At 43.6% G+C, this 22,649-nt stretch overlaps 1 protein-coding gene across 6 annotated transcripts in view; it reads right to left on the bottom strand.

The window, feature by feature from the left end:
• LOC112838532 (TLE family member 1, transcriptional corepressor) overlaps window positions 1-22,649 on the bottom strand; it is a 95,422-nt gene that overhangs the window by 60,028 nt on the left and 12,745 nt on the right. For 3 of the 6 annotated variants that reach the window (XM_073889668.1, XM_025891293.2, XM_073889670.1), the window contains 2 exons: window positions 6,758-6,820; window positions 5,245-5,349 (listed from right to left, as the gene is read on the bottom strand). In XM_073889668.1, the coding sequence (XP_073745769.1) occupies window positions 5,245-5,349; window positions 6,758-6,820 (168 nt within the window). The remainder of the gene's footprint in view (window positions 1-5,244; window positions 5,350-6,757; window positions 6,821-22,649) is intronic. The other 3 variants (XM_073889669.1, XM_025891295.2, XM_025891294.2) reach the window with 1 other exon arrangement.

The following is a 22,649-nucleotide window of genomic DNA, read 5'->3' as shown; positions in this document are numbered from 1 at the left end:
ATGGGGAGCCTTTAGGTCTACAACTCAATCTCTTAAGGACAGGAATCCTCCTTCTACAGACACATCAGGAGTTTGTACTCACAGCCATCCCCTACACAAACATAGACAGACACCAGAAAAGCCTCTAGACCTCTTTTATTTTATACTAAGTTGTTTTAAAGTACAGAGAATTTTAAGTTCACCTATGAAGCAGGGATATAAACATCTGACCAATAACTGGAGCCCCAAAGGCCTTGACAGAAGTTCTTCTGTTCACAGGACATTAAGTCAGACAAGGACCAACTAAATGAGAACAGAAAAACAAGGTGGCCGACACTAACCCCAAATGTTTTGAGTTCCTGATGTTCACAGGCATTGCTATGAGCAACTGCTCAAATTTTCTTACATCCCACAGTCAGCACTGGGACGGCTGTCAAAAATCAGGCATTCTGTGGTATGGGAAGGACAATCCCCGCTGGTCATCTGGCCATCTCTTCTCTCTCTCCTTCCAATTCCATCACAATGATCTGTGCAACCCCTCAGGGCCAGCAAAGGCCTTGTTCCCCTTTCTCCTAAGTAAGGAAGCCAACGATGTCTTATACTCACTTCTGCTTCTCAATTTTCTCTCCATCTGTTCCCAAAACTTAACTTTTACCCTTCTGTTTTGAACCTTACGTCTGTTGATCAAGTTAAATAGCCAAGGCTTCTTCACTGGTACATCCTCAGTAAAGGCCATTCACGCATGACAACTGAGTGGCAGGAGCAGAGCATCTGGATGGGTCTAATCTCAAACACTGACATCCATGTAACCACTAGAAATAACTAAAGGGGAAGTGACCCGCTGCTCGGGGCCACCACCCCTCACACGAGACTTTGCCAACTGGACCCACAGATCTGCTATAGGCACTTACAGAAACAAGGTAGACAGAACCACAGTTCAAGGAGTCAGGACCATGCTGGGTAAAGGCTGCCAGCCAAGGTCCTATCCCCACAAAAGCCATCCAGGGTAGATGGTATTACCCATCTGCAGATGGGGACACTCAAGGAGGTTAACTGATCATATGGGGTCGCAAAGCTACCAAGTGGCAGCACCAAGTGTCCTACTCAAGTCCATCTGACCCTAGACCTATGCTTTACCTTTGTGCAAGGTAAAACACAAGGCAAACGCTCTTAGAAAGATGAGCACATGGGGTGCCTGGGTGGCTCAGTCATTAAGCGTCTGCCTTTGGCTCAGGTCATGATCCGGGGTCCTGGGATCGAGCCCCCCATCAGGCTCCCCGCTCAGCAGGAAGTCTGCTTCTCCCTCTCCCACTCCCCCTGCCTGTGTTCCCTCTCTCTGTCAAATAAATAAATAAAATCTTTATTAAAAAAAAAAGAAAGAAAGATGAGCACAAAGCACCATGAAGCTGGCTGGGCAGTCAGTACTTGGATGCAAGTGGATATCCGATTATGCAATTTTTCTTTTTAAATTACACTCAACCAATCATATTTTACTTTTTTAAGCAAAAAGCAACCTTCTTTAGGGGTGGAGAAACACTGGCTGAGAAAAAGTACAAGGGAACTTCCTGGGGTGAAGGAGAGAATCTGCACCCCGAAAGTAGTGTGGGTTACAGGGTGTGTGCTCATGCCAAAGTGATCATCCTATATATTTAAGATTGGTGCAATTCACAACATGTAAATTATACCTCAATTCTAAAAAAAAAAAAAAAGCGTATGTGTACAAATACATACGTAACTGTAACTATATGATCCGTATTAACTACATGTGATATAAACCCACTAAAAGATAACACTAATTATCTGGAAGCCCAATCTCAACTAAAATCAATTATTATCATAGCAAGTAGAAGAAAGTTCTTAGTTCCAAGCTCCCTCAAATAATACAAGGGAAAATGATCTCGAAGAGTCCTTCAATCATTTTCCCTGCCTTCAGGAAGATATCAACCATTCCACAAAGTGTTGTCATCTATTTTGTTTTGAGCATTTTAAACAGAATTCCAAATTGGGGGAAAAAAATCTTTGAGGAAGTCTGCTTACATCATGGAGGCTGTACTGATGTAAGGAATAAATTAAAAAAAAAAAAAATTAAGGTCTCCAGTAAGTTCCCTTCCCACACGAACCTGTTTTCTGAAGCACAAATGAGTTATGTAGTCACACCAAATAAACCCTATACCTATTAAGATCTCTGCATTATTACTCTTGCTACAAGAACATAACACGTTTAATAGCAAAAGAGTTAATAAAAAGCAAAATTCAAAAAGTAGGGTTGCAGTTATTATTCTGCCAATTATCAAATTTGCTATCCGTCACAACTGTTTAAAAGAAGTATCACATGAAGTGTAACTATTTCAACAGTTTCTCCAAATATCAAGTATCTAAGAAGCTTATCTTTCTGAAATACCAGTAATCTATGTAAGTTGAAGGCAGGTAGTGTCTGGAGTGGAAAAGGTTTAAAATTCAGTATTTTCTGTCAGGTAGGAGAACTAAGTTTCCCATGCTGGCGAGAAATGGGCATCATTAGTTCACTCAACACAGACGGAAAAAAAGAGAAACTCTCTCTTCCTCCTCCAAGACCAATCCACAGTCCCAGGACACAAGCTGAGCCCACCTTAGCAGCGTTGGCGTCCTTGAGAAGATTTCACGTTTTCCAGGTCTGCTAAAGAGAACCGTCTTTAGCCCTGCCAAGCAAGCAGTAAGCCCCTTGATTGTACCTTAAAGGGAAGGAGAATGTTTCGACTCCTTTGCATTTTAAAGGCTACTCTTTCATGATCTTTCACACTTGTAATAGATGTCTAAACCGTTAAATTACTATTTCTTTTCTTAGCCTGAAAGTCGATGCTGACGAAGAGCGTGGCCTCTCCCATTGTTCTTCGTCCTGAGCGGGTCCCTGAGTGATACTGACAGCAGCTATCAAGCGGGGGCTGCATTTACTCTGTGCACAGCTGCTGCCTGTAGGAACAGACAGCCTCCTGGAGCCTTCTCCCCTCTGGGGAGACAGGTTGACACACTGCATGTTCAATGAAGGGGTGCAAAGGTCCACTGAATTGTCAACCCAATTTTATGCCACTTCAATTTTCCAGGACACGCACAATTCCTTTCGAGCAAAAATCAAGCATATGCCAGAGCATGAAACTTACGGTGCAGGATAATTATTGATCACTACAAACTTTCAAAAAGCCTTCTGACATAAATTAATAGAGTGAGCCAAAAATTTACAATTAGGAAAACCGCACATGCTAGTAGGCTGAAGACATGCAATTGGCGTTAAGTCTTGTGCTCGGGGCCCAATTCCCTATTTGGGTTATTGTTGCTAGCTATCAGAGCTAATCTGCTTTTATAATCTCAACAACATGTTTCCTGGATGAAAGCCATTCATAAAATTAGCGATTCATCTGCCCTTCTCAAGCGACCTGCCATTTTCATTTTCCGATTCAGTTCAAAAGGAGTCTTACCTATAAACATCTGGTTAATACAATTTCCTCCTTTCTAACGTGTGGGACTGGACAGGGCCTTGGAGAATTTACGGGCACAAGGTTCACCATCGAGAAAGGATATATAAAAATCTAGAGACTATCAGAAAACAAACATGTTCCACAAAGTGTAACTGGGTACTTGAAAACTGCTTTGCATATGTTTCTCTTTAATCAAAACAGGCTTTTCCATCCTCATTCATTTGGGTTAAAAAATTTCTGTGCTCGAGCTACAAGTACAATTTGCTATTAGTCTTTGCTAATCAAACACGGTACATGCAAAAGTACCAGTGAATATTTGATTTGATCTCTGAAATAAAGCAATTCATTACACAAGAAAAGGGTACAGAAGGCAGCCGACAAATGCAGATGTAATTGTGTTTTTTGTTGAATGTGATTAGAGAGCCCACTAAGTAACAGTCAAAAATGTGATCTAAGGGGGGGGCGGGAGAGAAAGGCAGAGCCTGGTTCTGGGGGGAAGAGGAGGAGGGGAGAATTGTTTATGCAGAGCTAAGCTGTCAAGTGTAATAAAGCAGCTTGAATAAAATTTAAGCTGAAAATCCACTGAAGCTCCCCATTTCAGGGAGGAAAAAGCTATTAAAAGGAAATGAAGGTCACCCTCCCACTTTATTTCACCTAATTGACTGCCAATAGCTTACCACAGGCAACCCGACTGCAGATCGGCAATTGAGAAACTGATGAAAGGAGAGTTTTCAAGCTGAGGCTCATTCTTTAATCCTCCTCGGCTCTTATGTTTTTTCTCCATCTCCAGTTGGGATGTAATTTTAAACCCTGATGGATTAACTGGTTCCATTGTCTGTGGCCGTCATTGGACTATGGCACTCTTAATCCGTACAGCAGCATGTCTAATTATCATTACAAAGTGTCTGAGGGAACTATAAAGACCAGCAGGGCATCTTCTCACAAGCAATTAACATAAATTGATAAATGAGTGATTTGAATCCGCTCAAGGCACTCACATATGAATAAAATCAGAAAGGATGGTCCCTTGTTTCAGCTACTTCTTTGGCTTAGTCTGGAAGGGCAGAAAACATGAGAACCATCCCGGGGTCCCCGGGCCTGCAGGGGTGAGGGCGAACTCAGGGGGATGTGGTGGGGGGACGGGTGGGGGACTGGTGGGGGGATGGGATGGACACTGGGCTCATTAATGCAAAGCAAATGACCTGTGATTGACAACCAGTGGTCGGCGTGGAGCGCTAACTGAACTCAAGGCAGGAGAGCAGAAACCTGGTGAAAAGCTAGAGAGCACTGGGGCAGACAATTATCACTTCTTCAACGGCAAGAGAGTGCTCTTTCCAATGGGGTGCCACTTAAAAATTCATGCAAGAGGCACAAGGAAGAGAAAGAGCAAACAGTTCTCTTGGGTCTAACACCCCAGAAAGGAAAAGGCAAAAGCAAAGATGGCTAAAGGAAAGGATCACATTGAGACATGTCTTGACCAACCTGTGATCCAAAGTTATAATAAGCCCGAAGTAAGGAAAGTATTTAAAACTCTAACCTGGAGCTTTTTACTTGACTAAGAGAGCAACAGCGGTTTAAGTGTCAGGGTATAAACTGTATCTATTTTCCCACTGAATAGATCTATTTTTCTTCCCCTCCTAAAAATGTTTCTATCACCTTCCTTATGCTCATCTGTCTTCCCCTACACACCTCGCATACCTGAGCCCTCCTCCCCCACCCTTACCGACAGGCCAACGTTAAGCCTACAGGACATTATATATACAGATAGATTAAGCCATCAAATTAATAAGAAATGAAAGCTGGTTATACACACTGTAGGAGGTAGACCTGGTAGGCCACGTACCCCGATGATGGCATTCAACTCTGCCATGGTCACCTGCTTGGCACGCTCGACAGCCTGGGCCACCTGTTGTTGATGCTTTGAAAATAAGGAGAAGAAAAAGTGTTAGCAAGGCAGCCAAAGAACTTCACTGTACCTTCCAAAAACAACAATAAAAATATAAAAGCATATGCAATGCAGATTCAAGCAGAATATGGATTTAAATGGGAAGTTTCTCAAACACGGATTATTTCACAGAACACATGTACAGCAGGAAAAGGAAAACAGAGGACGCGGCTTCCCTTATTTCTAACCAACACTAGTTCCCACTTCTGATGGGAATTTTGGGGTTGGAATGATAGAAAAGTCAAAGATGACGTCAAAATGGTAACCTGAAGCCTTAGAAAATCACTGGTATTGGGGATTTGGAAGATGACCCAGGTTTGCAAAAGGGGTTCACTGTTAAGTTTGAGCAGGTAAAGCTGACAGCCAGTTTAAAACCCCCATTTCTATACTTAAAATTTAAACATTCAATCTTGATTACTTCTCTGGTCAACAAATCTTAACCCGCCAGTAGTTTTGGGGGATTCCACTCCTTCTTTAGCCTTAAGATTTTTTTATCCGCCTGAGGGGAAAAGGAAGGATTCCCCCCCCCCAACTCTTAATTCACAGACTGGGAACACTCTCCATGTCTCCCAACTCCACTCACAAATAAAAACAAAGCCGCATCTTTGCTTTGGGAGGCATGAGACTGCAGCAGAAACCAGTATTACTAAAGTCTAACACCATTCCAAAGACCAACACATCTAAACTGTATCAATGAGTAGACGTTACACTGGAAAAGGCAGAGAGGAGACCTGCTATCCACTCTGGAGCAGCAGATTTCAAAAGGAACAGATACCCGGTATTCTAGCTGTGGGTCCCAGTAAGCTTTTCACTGTCTCAAGATACATGCATCCTGTACACACTGAACACACAGTTTATCATTTACTAGCTTGTATCCAAAAGTAAACTTGAAGGCAACACTAAACTATATTGGTTTTGAGTCCATTTCACAGATTACTCATATAAAGAGCTTTTCCCACGCAGACCTGACTTGATGTACAGGGACAAATCAAACACCTGCTTCCATGGTCAAGTCAACCCTGATGGAACCATTTTTAAAAAATACAGTACAGGAAAAGCTCTCTAGAAGGACACTTGAATCATCAGTAGCTTCCCAAGCTTATACTACTCCTCACAGAAAAGCAAAGCTTTACGGTGGATCGTCATTTTGCAGTCTTCCATGGGAAAAAAAAAACATTAATTTGGGGTTGAGCTATAGACACCATGTTTACAGTGTGCCCTCAGCTCTGTTAGATGGGATAGCAGGGGGTTTACTCACTTCAGCTGTAGCAGATGTTCTTTACACTTGTTCCTTGTGATAAAATTAACATCTTAAAACTAGCTAATTTGCAAACAGAGAAGCAACATAATTGCACTTTAACAGCTGAACAGTTTTACTTACTTCCTGAGACAGAAATGGGATGACTTGTGCACAAATTGTATTCAATCTCTTGGCGATTTCAGTCTATAAAGACAAAGCCATATAAATGTTTAGTATACTTCATAATCAGTTCAGAAAGATAAAACATCATACCCAAAACTTTCGCCCTCCACTACCTCACTCTTGAGGGCATAAAATTGCTTTCCCAAGCTATGTTGCTAATATTTATCTTCAGATAAACAGTAGGTATTAATCCCATTTGCAAAGTAAGACATAATCACACGCTTTATTGGTCACTTAAAGAAAAGATAATGGGTAGTTTGAGTCAGAAAACCTACGTGGCTTAAGGCTATATGATCCTTTAACCTGGTGAGTGCAAACCCCTCGTATGCTTCTTCAGTTATGGTGTACTACCGCATTTTTATGTTGTTATAGCAAGTTCATTCCAACTGGTGTCAGAAGCCAGTGGGGCAGGGGCACCAACAAACTCGGTCTAGCCTTCAAGATAAGGTGAAGAGTGAGAGAGAAGAAAGGAGCCCACGGACCACCTTCCTGCTTGTCCCAACTCTTACACAATTCAAATGGGACCTTAACATTAGTAGCCTTCACTGAGTCTATTTCAACAGGCCAAGAAAACATTGCTGAAACAGAACCCATGGTCCAGCATGAGGGTCAAATCGAGATGTGCTGGGTTATCTGTCGGGTTTCACCACAATGCGGCATCAAATGCAAGCACCTTGCTGAGAGAGTCCCACGGGTCAGCTGAAGGTCACAAAATGTGTCCTGAGTGTTTGTGGCCAGGCTTTTGTAAAGAAAGTAGGAGAGGTCCCTGCTCAGTTCCAAATCCACAGCATTCCCTCTGCTGGAAGAGACAAACTGGCCAAGGGAGGCAACAAGAGTGCTCTGCTTCCAGCCTAGGGTAGAATCCACCTGCCCACCCGTCCTCCAATCTCCTGCAATGGCAAAGCAGCTCTGCTTTCCTCTAACTCTGAAGAACCAGTTCTGCTTTAAAAAAAAAAAAAAGAAAAAGAAAAGGTCATCTGAAGAGTCCTAGCCTTGACCTTATTTATTTCATCATTTTCTGTCAATGCTTACTAATGCCACCTCTATTACTGAATTAGGCAATGAAAAGGAACATGAGGAGAAGAAAATTATGAAGCATACAGACCATGCCCTTGAGAAACAGAGAACAGAATAAGTAAGATGAAGTAGAAAACTCAGAAACTGTATAATCAAGTACATTAAAAAAAGCTGCCTTCATCCTCCAAGATGATCCTAGTTAACTGAGCAACAAGGCCTTTGGTTTTCAGGGATGGGATTTAGGCCCAAACAACTCAATTCTCCCTGACCACCAATGAGATAGGGTTTCAGATCTCGCCCTGGAAGCAAGGGGGAAATGACTGGTACAGAAAGCAAAACCATGACCTTGCTTTAACCAGCGGGGCCACAGATCTATGCAAAAAAGGTGCAGCTGTACCAGGTGCAAAAACAACTGTGTCAGCCCCACCCAGCTCATTTGATCACAGCCACACACTCAAGCTAACTCAAGGTCATGGCTCTCCTCGAAAGTATGGGCAGGCTTCCCCTTCCTTTGCAACAGGAATATATACTTGAGTACATGTATAGGAGTAGGGATGCCCTTTGTGGACTTGTAGGTCCTTATTCCTTACTCCCTACCTACTGTACATTCCAATACCATTCTGTACTTTCCCCTTCTCCAAAATCACACTTAAGGTCCACTTTTAAAGAGGATATATGCTCGCTTTGAGCATACACACGCACACAACGAGATATATATACAGAAATATAAAAAAAAAGTCAAAAGAAACTCAAGTCTATCATCCAGGGATAACCACAGGTAAGATTTTGGTGATTCTGGAAAGGATCACTCCACGCTCTCAATGCACACACGCATACAAGCCCAGAGTAGAAAGGTACGCTTCCTACACCAAGGGGTCCCATTATATACATGGCTCATGCATACAAGCCCAGAGTAGAAAGGAGCGCTTCCTACACCAAGGGGTCCCATTATATACATGGCTTTCCTATAATATGTTATTTTCACCCAAAACTGTATTATGGATATCCTCCCACTCAATAAATTACAAAGGTGAATAAGAACATCATTCCACTATATAAGCATAGTGATGGTTAAACACTCCTGGTATCAGTGGATATTTACGCTTGATCTATTTTTCCACAATTACAAACCCTGTGTCAAATAGTCCTCTACATAGATCTCTAAAAGTAATCGCTAGAAGTGAAACTGCTAGGTCAAAGGGTATACATGTTTTACCCTGTAATGCATGCTGATAAACTGCCCAGCAGAGAAGGTTACCAATTTACTATATCACCCATCTATGCGGGGGCTTGCTCTCCTACCCAATGTCAATACTGGGTTTTGTTGACCTTTTTTTTAAATCTCTATCCACCTAATAGATTAAAACAATGATCTCATTTTTATTTGCATTACTTAGATTCTTCTTGAAGCTAACTAAACATCTTTTCACATATTTACTAGTCCACTATTTTCCTTCCTTTATTTTCCCCTTGGTATTTATTCATCATTGTCTTTCTGTCATTCTTTCCATATGACAAATATCAACACTTTCCATAGCTTTTCCAGCTTGCCACTTGTCTTTCAACCTTGCTTACTGTGGATTTGTTGCCAAAAGTAATTTTAAATTTTTATGTGGTCATTTACTAAAGAATATTTTTATGTTCCCGGCTTTTGGGTCAGGGTTAGAACACCCCAAAATCATAGATGCCATTCTTAATTTTCTTCCTAGTGCTGCTAATGGAATTTATTTTGGTTTAAGAAGAAAAGATGATCTCTATAATAATGATATGTGTTATTCCACAGGATGGCTTCAAGGTAGAACTGAACTGAACTGTCAGGGGACAGTGAAGACCCTGAATGGAATGAACTCATAAACCTTTAATAATATGAGAGTTCCTAAAAACAAAATAAAAGAAGTACAGATTAAAGCATAAACAATATAAATTAGGTGAGAGTAGGTAAAATTGAAACAGAAGGAGGTTAAAGATCAAAGCTCAGACCGATGAAGAGACATCAAAAGCCATACCATCTGTCCTGGGAATTCTCAATAAATGGTCTGAAGAAAGAATGGAAATAAGAGCAACATAGGAGGCTGTTACCCCAGCTGTCCCCTGCTCCTGCCAGGTCTCTCAGCCCTCATCTTAAACTAGCCTCTGACAAGTGAGCCTGATTTGGGGCCACAAAGCTAAATTCAGATTTCACCTCTGGTTTACCCTGAAATTCTTCAAGCTGCCCTGATTCTCCCTAACGACATTATACCTACCCTCCTGCAGCGTGAGGATGCAACCTGTTTCCCTGACAGTGCCTTATGAGCTCGAAAACATCACCGCCATCCCAGGAGGGTTTCATAAACATTCTCCCCAGCCCTGAAAATAGTGTGGACGGCAGCATAAAAACCGACAATAATTCTTTAGTATTATCTCTTGCTTCAGTGCAAGGATATTCTGGTAAGATCTTTAATTCAGCACAAAATAACAAGCAACAGTTTGCTACCTGGGCCTCTGACCACGGAGTTTGCAAGCAGGTTAAACGGGACATTTGACCCAGCTTAAGCAGGCATTAAGAAAAGTTCTCAGACTCTTTTAAGACTGTCTTCTACCTGCTCGGAAGGCTGGACAACTCCAGTGGAAAAACAAATGAACAAAAAACCCAAAGCAAACCATATTTTCCACCTAGAAATCATTCTCCTGCCCAAAGCTGAAGATACATTCAGTACCTGCTAATAGTCATGACACTTATAAATAAATTTTCCCTGTGCCTTGTATTTAGGACACTATGTAAAGCAACAACATTAAGGCGTTCAAGAGCTTTCCCCAAACCGGATCTGCAAGGCAACTTCGTGCCCAGAAACTTAACCAGAGGTGAAAGGCCCCAGCATCAAGCCTTACTTCATGGATTTAGCCACCACACACTGGGGGAGCAGGAAGCAGGAATCCAAATTACCTGCCCAGAACGATCTGCTATTCTCCTTGTCAATGCCAACTCCCCTCACTGATTCACTTATGATAACAGGGCTGGCCCTGATAATCCAAAAACTTGGGTTTGCATCTCAGATGAGTACTAGGTGTCTTCAGGGAAGTCACTTCAACTGCTGGGCCCCAGGTCTCTGCCAATCGTTTAGTCAGAATCAAGGGAGCAACTATGTCAACTATAGCTACACTATTACAAAGTGCTAGGCTCTTACCCTGACCCTTCAAGGCCTTCCTCAAATCCACTTAGAAGCTGCCCTGTAACACCAATAAACATTCCTCTAGGCCCTTCATGATCCTACTGTCATTTAGCAAAGGAAGGCTATATGTTTAAAATCATGTTTACATAGGGACGCCTGGGTGGCTCAGTCGGTTAAGCGTCTGCCTTCCGATCAGGTCATGATCCCGGGCTCCTGGGATCGAGTCCCACCCATATGAGCCTCCTTGCTCAATGGGGAGCCTTCTTCTCCCTCTGCCTGCCGCTCCCCCTGCTTGTACTGTCTCTGTCGCTCTGTCTCTGACAAATAAACAAAATCTTAAAAACATAAAATAAATAAAATCACGTTTACATAAAGCTTCCGGCCAGTTTCCTAACAGCTCTGGCATTAAAGTATTCTCCACGCAAGACGGGAAGCATGAGAGCAAGACTCCTTCTGAACGCGGACACAGCTCCCTACCAGACCTGCCCCACTAACACTGACTGCATGGCACACATTCAACACACTTTCAGAGGAATGCTTCACGGAAATAAGATGGAATCCCCACACACCCTAAATTCAGTGACCAAGATGCAACCAGATAAGCTGTTCCTCAACAGCATCTGAATAAGACTGTTTACAGGAAGAAATCCTATCTTAGGAGGCATGAGATTCAGGTGCATGGACATTTTAACTAAGTTCAATATAGTCAAATACCTCCAAGACCAGCGAGGAACCAAATCCTGGCGTATTCTGCAGGGCTCCTAAAGAGAACACATGTCCTTCTGGGCATGTGAACTTGAAGTTTTAGGATTTTATGATTCCTAAGGGCTCGGCTCTCCACCTTTTCATACTCCTTACACCTTGTCTAATTACCAAAGAGCCCACCCCCCGACGTCTGCCCACTTCGCCATTACACGCAGAATAATATATAATGAGTGCTGTCTGAAGCTCAAACAGGGCGAAGACTGCTCAAGAGTAATTGCCCATGGGTCTCAAAGCAATCCAGTGGCACCTTGCCCAAAGTCAGCTTAGGGAGGGGAAACTCCACCACCATTAAATTGCAAATTGATGGCTCATAAAAAATGCTGCTTGTGCTGAGGGCTGGCAAACTGATCTTTTGGTTTCCTTGAACCAAGCGGGAAGCCAAGGGAAAAATTCAGTGGAGTGTTGGTAAGAAGTGTCTGGCAACAGATAAATAGGCAAGAACATGAAAAACAAAGCATACAAAAAAAGGAAATAATCTCTAAATCCCTTTTTTTTTTGGTGAAGATTTTATTTATTTGACAGAGAGAGAGAGATATCAAGAGCAGGAACACAAGCAGGCGGAGTGGGAGAGGGAGAAGCAGGCTTCCCGCCGAGGGAAGGGGGAGCCCGATGTGGGGCTCGATGTGGGGCTCGATCCCAGGACCCTGAGATCATGACCTGAGCTGAAGGCAGGCGCTTAACAGACTGAGCCACCCAGACGCCCCTCTCTAAATCCCTCTGACTAGAAGTCTGAGTATGTGAAATGACAGCCTGAAATACAGAAAAAGAAAACGTTTAACCTCACCGACAACCAAATAAAATGCAAATTTTGCTGTATGTAAGGAGGGTCATTCCGCACAAGTTAAGTTAAAGAAAAAAAGAAAAAAGAAAAAAATTAATAAAATCCAACAATGATGAGTCCTCTGGGAAACTGGAACAATCATACATTACTGATGACAGAGTAAAGTGGTACAGTCGTCTTGGAAAGAACTGGGCAATGTGTTTCAAGAGCATGAAATTATTCAAACCCTTTGGTAAGGCTTCCCACAGCTAAGAATGTATCCTAAGGAAATAGTTGCAATGAAAAGCATTCCATGCATGAAGCTGTTCACTGCAGCACTCTCCAAAGCAAAAGAGAAAAAGCCAGGTAAAGATATAACAGCAGCTCCACACATCACAACCATCTGTAGAGCTTTTGGAAAAACTTAACATTTGCACTCCTAAGAAATCAGTTGTCTAAGACTAGGAGAATGGTTAAATACACTACACCAACCCAAAGGCATGGGGCCAGTAACCATTAAGGTGATTTTTATGGATAATGATGCTTAAATGGCCAACCCATTTACTAGATGGAGCAGGAGGGGAAGAACAAAGATGTGGTGTTAGTGCGCCTATTTTTTTTTTAAACACGCATGTGGCCAAACACTGAAATTTGATACCCAAAATAAAAACAGTGATTATGCTGGGGTGGCAGGGTTATCTGTAACTTTTTTTTTCCCCTCCAGTGACCTCGGGAACACCACCCATGATTGACTGTTTAAATGTATGATGGCACAGGGAAGGGAGAGAAGGGTAGTCAGGCCCACCACGCCTGTGACTGACTGTGGCGCTGAGTCGTGACAATGCTGGCAAAGCTGGAAACCCTTTGGGTGCTCAGCCCTCTGGCAATCCTCCTACCACACTCGGAGAAACCAATGCCGAAAGGAAATGATTTGCCCAGGATCATAAAGCAAGATTAGAAGCCACTTCCTCTGCCTGCTCCTGTCTCGAGGAAGTGAAGTGGGAAATGGGGACAAGCTCAAAAGAAACAAAGCTGATGAACTCAGCCTTGTCTGCAGAGCAATACAGCCCAAGGAGGACCGTGGCAGCACAGAGTCAAGAGCATGTCACCCCTTGGCCGACAACAGTACCCCAAGAAGTGGCCCCCGTCCGTCACTGACATGGCAGAGGTGCTTTGCAAGGCAGAGGAAGAGTCTTATAACGGACTTCAGTTATAAATTGCAGACAAAGAGCAGCCACCCAACTCACCACACTTTCATCCTCCCCTTCATAGGCAGAGAATTCATGCATCAGCCCTAACATCAGACAGTCCAGCACTCCAGGAAAGCAAAATCCACAAATGCACATCCACAGAATACATCTCTACATCCTAAAGATGACATCGGATATACCTAAGAAAAATCCAGGATGTGTGAATAAAAACTGCATGCCTAAAATGATCTATGCAAAGCACTGTAAATAATCTCCCAATACTCTCCCCTGCCCTTTAGAGGAGGGGAAAGGTTCCCTGCCTGGAGACTTTCTTCAGAAGGTCGGCTTTTCACCAGCCTGTCTTCCATGATGGCGCTTGCTCACCAGCACATTCACGAAAAGGTAATTTTATCTTAAATTCTAATGCATCAGAGTAGCTCTCTGTTTAAAATATAGTTATGTCGATAAAGGACTAACCACATTTTGGGGAAATCCAAATGAAAAGGGCTTGGCGTCTCTCTGAGTTTTTAATGGTTTAACGAGGTTGTCAGTGGTTTTCAAACTTAAGGGTGCAGCGGGATCACAGGAAAGCCTTGTTAAAACACAGATGGCTGGGCCCCACTCCCAGAGTTTCGGAGTCAAGAGGTCTGCAACCCAAGCATCTGCATTTCTAACAAGTTCCCAGGTGATTTGCAGCTCTTGAACCCGGGACCCCACTTTGAGAACCACAGGCTCTGCCAAGGCAGCGGCAGCGTCTGCTGCTTAGCACGCATACCAGGTATTCTGATGCCTCATCAACCAGCACAGGTGCCCAGTGAGAAGGGGCTGAAAGGTTAGCAAAACCCGCCTAGGTTCAGAAACAAGCAGGCGGGGAGGTCAGCCCTGCCTCTCCTCCTTTAAAGCCTGGCCATAATAAGCCATGGCGCCCTTCTCCACCCATTTTTTATAAAACAAGACCACGGCAGGAACACAGCCCGGGGGTGCAGGAACACATTTGCCTACTGTGGGAAACCTCAAACAATATTCATTTAAATGATTCCATCCCTGGCAATGTAGTCTCACCCCTTCTTAAACCCTATGATTAAAACAAAACAAAGAGTACCAGATGACAGAAACCCTTTAGTGGCTCAATTAATCAGAACAGAAGTCACCAATTACTGGCAGATAATAACTTTTATGTCCTACCTCCCCCTCATTTGGCAGCTCCTACCGTGTTCTAAGCCTGAGCCCTTTCCAACTGGGCGCAGACTCCATCCTTTCCCTGCTCATCTTTCAGACTCGCGGCTTCTCTGAAAACAGGGAGGGGTTAAAAGGAAGAAGAGGGAGAAACAACAACAACAACAACAACAACAACCCTGCAGAAGGCCAACAACAACAACCCTGCAGAAGGCCAACAACAACAACAACCCTGCAGAAGGCCAACAACAACAACAACAACCCTGCAGAAGGCCAACAACAACAACAACCCTGCAGAAGGCCAACAACAACAACAACCCTGCAGAAGGCCAACAACAACAACAACAACCCTGCAGAAGGCCAACAACAACCCTGCAGAAGGCCAACAACAACAACAACAACCCTGCAGAAGACCACCACCAACAACAACCTTGCAGAAGGCCAACAACAACAACCACCACCACCCTGCAGAAGGCCAACAACAACAACAACAACAACAACCCTGCAGAAGGCTGCCGGGGCGGAGACAGCAACACTAACTGCTCCCATTCTCTGGCTCCTCGCGAGGCAGATTGCAGGGGCCTGCATCTCCGGAGAAAGCTCTCGTAGCTTCGCAGCAGCTCTCAGCAGAGCAACTCAAGTGCCCTTAATTGTTTATGTTCTTAATGCAGAGCCTCTTGAATGCATTCATTTTTAATAGCAGGCTTGAGTGTGGGGCCCATCAAAGAATGACAAAGCAACTCTATTCATTGGTTCTCTGTCCTGCAATGATGGTCTTTTGATTTATTTGCAAATGACAAGCTTGGCAGGCCCCACTTGAGGGCTGCCCCCCCCTTTTTTTTAAGAATTCAGTTGCATTTTCCAAGATGAAGTTGAGTCTGCATCACTGTGTATTTGTGTAAAATTTTCCCTCTTCAGTTCCTTCTAATTAATGACTTAAATGTTTTGACCCAACTGTTGCCAAGCAGAGCATTTGGGCTTTAATTTGTCATTTTGGTAAAGATGCATCCTTGACAAAAGCATCGCAGCTGTTTCAGGGCCCAAACAGCACATTTCCATTATTCAGAAACCCTTGTTATGGAGTTTAGCAAGTGCTGTTCACATGAAATCCTATCAACTTGTCCCAGGATGGAAAAAGACAGCTTTTGGTGGCCTTAAAGGAAAATGCACTGCTACGCCAAAGAAGGTTTTCAAGACACTCTGTGGAGTGAATCACACAGCACAACCATGAAGTCACCACCTATTGTTCTCGGAATGGAAAGAGAACAAGCCTCTCCTGGAACACACCCAGAGCAAGCCTACACCTTTCACCCTCTTCACAGGTCTTAGTCATTAGGGAGCTCATGAGAAATTAGATAATATCATACAATAGCAGGATTAGTGGGAGGAAAAGCAGACTACATCATCCTGGCACAAAGGCTAAAATTACAATCAGGAAAATAAAATATGCCCACGTAAAGACAAAGACTGCATGGGAATATGCAAAAATCCAGTTACCTCTGAAAACCGGGTTTATGAGACTGTTCCTTTTCAAAATTTGTAACATTATTTTCCTCTCAATAAAATTTATAACATTTCCTTTTCACTGTAGCTACCTTTTAGGCCTGTACTAGCTGTCTTCGGTTGGTACTGACTTCTAAACGTCAACAAGACTATCTCCACATCTTACATCATGACACAGCAAACAAGCAGTGCACACTACCCATAAAGAACTAGTTATCATTAGCTTTAACATTAACCACTGCCTCGCTCCCCGCATTTTGTTGGGAGATCACTGGATAAACAGCTGGGTGTGAGTATTTCCCTAACAGGTTGGAGTCCCTAGCCAATCCATATAGTGGGAGAGGAAATTCCAGCCTGGGGTGACCATGAGCCAGGGGTGCCCTTATTTTATTTTATTATCTTATTTCATCTCATTTTTGACAGCAAGCGAGAGCACATGCATGTGCACAGGAGGGGGTGGGGGGAGGGGCCGAGGGAGAAGGAGAATCTAAAGCAGGCTCCATGCCCAGCACAGAGCCTGACGCAGGGTTCGATCTCACAACCCTGAGATCGTGACCTGAGCCGAAATCAGGAGTGGGACACTTACCCGACTGAGCCACCCAGGCGCCCCAAGGGTTCCCTAATTTTAAAAGCATGCCGCAGCTGAATCACCCACACACATACATGACAGTGCTACCTTTCTTCCAAAGCAACTTCTTAGGCTAAAGAGCTACTCCACCAGGAGGCCTATGACATCAGTGCCGTGTGGCATATGGTGGCAGAATGGCCACCACAAGTTAGATACATGTTTGTGATGGTGAGAACCCAAGGCAAAGCCTCCAGAGCCCCAAACTCAGTCTCCATCGGGAAGTCCCCCCCCCCCACGCCCCGGGGCTTTCCTGCTCCCAGGCTGAGCTACTGGAGAGGTGGTCCTTTGGGAAGTAAGACAAGGTTCCTGGTCTTCCCAGTTGGGACCTGGGATTCTCTCTGCAATCCACATCATGTGCCAAGAAGCCCGCTAAGCTCCAGAATGCAGCAGAATGGGGCATCACAGGCTGCAAGCCACTGAGGTAGAAAAAGAGCTTGTACACAGTGAAATCATCAGTCAAGAAAAAAAAATTTATTTATTTTTTTAAAGATTTCATTTATTTGACAGAGAGAGACACAGGGAGAGAGGGAACACAAGCAGGGGGAGTGGGAGAGGGAGAAGTAGGCTTCCTGCAGAGCAGGGAGCCCGATGTGGGGCTCGACCCCAGGACCCTGGGATCATGACCTGAGCCGAAGGCAGACGCTTAATGACTGAGCCACCCAGGCGCCCCAAAAAAGTTATTTTCTTGAAAGCACCTAGGATCATGATTAAAATGAAATGTGGGCTGCTAGCGAAAATTTTCAACGCGTACTCCTTTTGCAAAAGCTTTTAAATATTTAGAAGACGGTAAGTACAAGAATTCTCGATGACAGACTTCACTGGTGTATTAAAGATTCACAGAGTATTTACTCAACCAAGCAGGCGGAGGCAAAAAGGAATCTCATTTTAAATACAAATTAAATTACTAAAAAAAAAAAAAAACCAGAAACAAAACAAAAACCCTGATCATTGCATCACAATACAATCCACAGAGAAATAAGCCAAAGCAAGAGGAAAATAATTACCAATTCTTCAAGATAACAATCAAGCTACTTTCGGGGCAAAAGAAAAAAAAAGTGTCCTGCATGAGAGGTAATTTATTCAGGGTTACATGGATTGACCAAAAATATTTATAATTAAAAGCACGTCAAAGAAAGGCCCGGAGTCCCTTTACCCAGTCATGCCAACTTATAATGTGAAAGTGATCCAGCGTCACGAGGTTACTGTGCTGTCCAAGCTGTACTGGGGAAACATTACATAGACGGGGGAACAGGTAGGGTCATGAATGTGAGAACAAGTTATATGCCGCAGGAGTTACCGCTTCTGTAACTCACCAGTTCTTTGACAAGTGGACAAATCAACTTATGCGCTCCTGTGTGTTTTTAGAAAGCATCCCAGATACCCCTTCATTAATTATGTGGGTTTGGGACATGTCAATTCTCATTTCCCAGAGCAGCAGAAACCAAACTGAACCCCATATTTTGTTACCCTGGTTCCCACTGGGCTGGGCTGGCTCCATAATGCTGAGCTCCTTCTGGAAGAACAGAATAGACTTCCTGCCATTTGGACTGTGAAACACAGTAATCCACCAGGGAATAAAGGTCAATGTTGCACTTTTGGTCATTACTGAATCATTTGAGATGATCTGTGGTGAGGATGAGAGGAAAATCGAAGGCTGCGAGAACGCTGCAAATGGCCTGACCTCAGACCAATTTTCATCTCCATCTGTCTAATAGACATGTGGATAAAAGGCCCTCCCCCTCCCTCCTTCTGGGCCACTCGGCTGTTTCCAAATCCGCAGCACAAGCCAGGAACCAGTTAAACAATACATTAATAAGGGGAAATAACCTTCTAAGCCCCAGACCGACGCTTACTCAGGTTTTAGGCCATCGGCTGAAGTTTGGAACACAATTTTCCAGTCTGCAAGCAGTACCGCAAAGTAGAAATTTTAACGAATACAGAGAAATCATCTGCAGTGCAGGGGCATGTGCCAAAATCTCCTTGTTTGTACATGCAAATATATGCATACTTACACCTCCACCCCCCACCAAAAGACAGCCACACGATTTCTATTACATCTGCTAGCGCACACACAAAGGGAAATAGCAGCAGTTCCAGAAACTGCATGCTGCTACGAAATAAATCTTTTTTTTTCAAGTGTCCAATTAATGCTGCTTAATCATTATTAAGGCATTTCAATCCTTAAATACAAAATATTCCTGGGAACCCAGAGCCTAATTATCATTTAAGCCATGGAATAAATGTTAACATCCTGACTTTATACTAATACTCCCCTTCACTGGTTTGGTCAAACTACTTTTTTTAAGGTAATGTTGCACCATATATAAGTTTAAGCCCCCACAGTATATCAATGTCAAACAACATCGTGTCAAGCTAAGATTCAATTCAGGTAAGTGCCACTGCCAAATTTTCTTGTTCCCAGACGGGCTTTAAGATTATTTTATTGCTTAAAATTTAATTTGTTCCAACTCGTGTCTCCATGACAACGTTGGCTAACCCTGCAAATCATTTGGGTAATTGGATATCTTATCTTTCTATTGCTCTCAAATCGAATGATTCTGCTAGAATTGTAACAGCCAATCAAATTTACAGTCCTCCTGAGTAATAGACTTGGAAAAGTAGCCACATTCATCTCCTCTTTACAGCCATATTAACCAGTATGCGACAAACAGTAGAATCTGGTCTTCAAACTATACTCCAAATTATAAATGGTGTCAATACCAATATTCTCACAGTGCAAAGCCCACTCAAAAGCTCCTTCCCTTTTATACTGTTTTAATTTGAGAAGCAACAATTGGTACTCATTCCATACAAACCCTGAGCAGTTTCAGTTACTTTGAGGGAAACTGACTAGAGTGCTCATCAGAAAAAAGAAAATAAACAGCTTTGGGGGGTATCGGAACTTGCAATAAAATAATGACCAAAGCCATAGCTACGTAAGATTATACTAGTGCACTGACATTGATCTGTCTGGGTTCTTTGGGTGGGAAAGCCATATTTGATGCATTCGTCAAGAAATAAGAATGAATACAGATGCAACAACTAGCTCAAAAATCTCTGTACCCTGAGAGAAAGCCACATCGCCAAAATGTGACACGTCTTTGTACTTCACTGAATGTATGAATATCACAGCATCAACGGTAAGTCAATTATGGAATACAGATCTCTTATGAGATTCGAAAGTCAGCAATTTCCCTCTTGAGTTAGTGGTATGCTTCTGGCCTTTGTTCAGCTAAAAAGTACAGAGGTTGGATACGTTTCCGTGGTCCAATTCCAGCCTTCTTGGTAGCTGTACACAGAGACGGGCTCCGCAGGCGGGAGCTCACAGCCCAGGCACTGCTGAAGAGCCAGGGGCTCACAAACAGAAAAGGCTCCAGAACCCCGGCCAACTGGCAGGCTGCATGGGTTGTCAAGAACCCGGTGCTTCCCCTGCAGATACTCGGGACTTCAGGACCGATTCTCAAGCTCAAGAAAGAGACAGCAATATGGGGCTGCTCAGCACACAGATGTCAGCAGGCTGCCGAGCCTTTAAGCAAGAGTGAGAGCAGGTACCGGCACAGTTTATCTGAACACAATTTGAACGGTGCCCTCCTCCATCCCAAATGCTTATGATGACATCCAAGAAGTTTCTATGGCACCTATGGCATCGTGCATGATGATAAGAGCCAAAAACCTAAACTTCCAGTGTGTCTAATCCCAATGCCCCTGCTTTTCTCCCCTGTGCATTTTAAGATTTTTTATTTATTTATTTGAGAGAGAGAGAGAGAGAGAGAGTACAAGCAGGAGAAGAGGCAGCGGGAGAGGGAGAAGCAGGCTCCCCACTAAGCAGGAAGCCCGACATGGGGCTTGATCCCAGGACCCTGAGATCACGACCCAAGCCAAAGGCAGACGCTCAACTGACTGAGCCACCCAGGCACCCTCCTCCCCTGTGCATTTTTTTCCTGCTTCCCCAGATATTAGCACATAAGCAGCAGCTGTGACTGCGACCATCCACAAAGATCTCAAGCCCATGGAGGATGTGGAGAACGGAACACAAGTATCTACTCAAACTTATACATAGCGTTTTACAGGTTTCCAGAGCTACAAGGAAAATGGTCTGTATGTCTATCTCACTGAGGCTGGAGACTTCTTCCTTCTCTAACCAAGCAACAACTTCACCTGGTAAGTCTCACCTCGCTTTTTTTTTTTTTTCCAGGATAACAGAGCCTCTCTTCCAATTAAGAATTGGATTTTCCACATTATATTAAAATACAATAAAATAAATAAAAATGCACCTCTCATCCTTTCATTTTGCCCAAACTCACTTCCACAAAATGAATTAAATCCTCTTTGTTGCTCCTCCAACCCCTTAAATGAAAGAACTCAACGTAACTCTGTTCTCACCGGTAGTGGTATTAACTACTTAAGGCTGTTGCCTTCCAAGGGCACATTTTGCTGTTTGACCTAAATAAGGCATTTGAATTCCTCTGGATTCCTCGACAACAGGAGGCTGCCAATAGGTGATTTAAAAAAAAAGGAAAGAAACAAAAGAAAAGTTTCCTTTTGAGCCTAAAGATAAATGCTTCAGCTCTTAGAAGGAAACAAATAAAAACCTTTGTAATTGAGGGGAAATAATGAGAAGGAAATAATGCAGATGCAGGGAGGAAGAAAGCCGCTGGGCTTGGAAAAACAAGATGGGAGCCTGGCCTAGAATTCCAACAGCAGGGTACAGTCTTAAAGGGACCAATAATATATTTGGATAATCAATTTCAAGAACAAGTATCCTTCCCTTGGGGTGCCCAAGCACCAGGCACCGATGTAACCGCTCCTGCGTCAAAAACTCACTTATTCCTGATAACTACCCTATACGGGGTAGGTGCTGTTGCCATCCCCTAACTTACTGGCCTGTTTTCTCTTCAGTGAGGAGGAATAACTAATATCCATACAAAAGGAGGCTGGAAGGATTTACAGACAGCTCCTAGGGCACATGGGCACTCAATGGATGGGAGCTGACTGCTCACTCTGATGTCCCAAATCAGCTTACTCTACAATAATCAGCCCAAGGAGCTCACTTCTGAAATCCGAAGAGCTGAAAAAGACAACGGGGACACCGGGAAACAGAGCGGGAACCTGTAGGGGCAGGCTGCTCGGAGACGGGGGACCCTTCCTCCACCCCAGTGGCCCATCCTTTACCCTCTCCATTCCAGACCAAGATGCAGATCAATGTTAAGACCTCCTTCCCTAAACCGAATGCGACCTTTTTATTTTCACTCACTAATCCATAGAAGCCTTTCAAATGGCACAAATAAAGGCAGCTGCATTTTGTTCTCTAAATCAATTTTCTCCCCAGCCATCAACTAGATGTTCCCGCACAGAGAAAGAACAGCCCTTCCCTTCTAATTCAAAAATCCATACTGCCATTGCCCTTGCAAACTGCTAAACAAGCAGTATCGGCAAGTCACTTGTGTTCTGTAATATATTTACTGCAAATCCCAACGGCTTGCCTCCTAATGCAGTTTTCTATTGTGTCTGTGCGTGTCAATACACTGGCTAGTCACCTTACTTGTAAGAGGCTCTGACCGGTTGTTTGCTCAACGCATCAAGAGGATGCCTAGGAAAGACAAAGGCTGTTGCTCCTGGAGGGCCCAGTCTTGGAGAGCCTCCTCTGCATGTTGGGGCCCTC

This window comes from Callorhinus ursinus, unplaced genomic scaffold (genome assembly GCF_003265705.2).
Source record: "Callorhinus ursinus isolate GAN/ISIS: 27379988/994484 unplaced genomic scaffold, GSC_fseal_2.0 scaffold113, whole genome shotgun sequence".
Classification (NCBI taxonomy): domain Eukaryota; kingdom Metazoa; phylum Chordata; class Mammalia; order Carnivora; family Otariidae; genus Callorhinus; species Callorhinus ursinus.
This window is presented reverse-complemented; position numbering and strand designations above follow the sequence as displayed.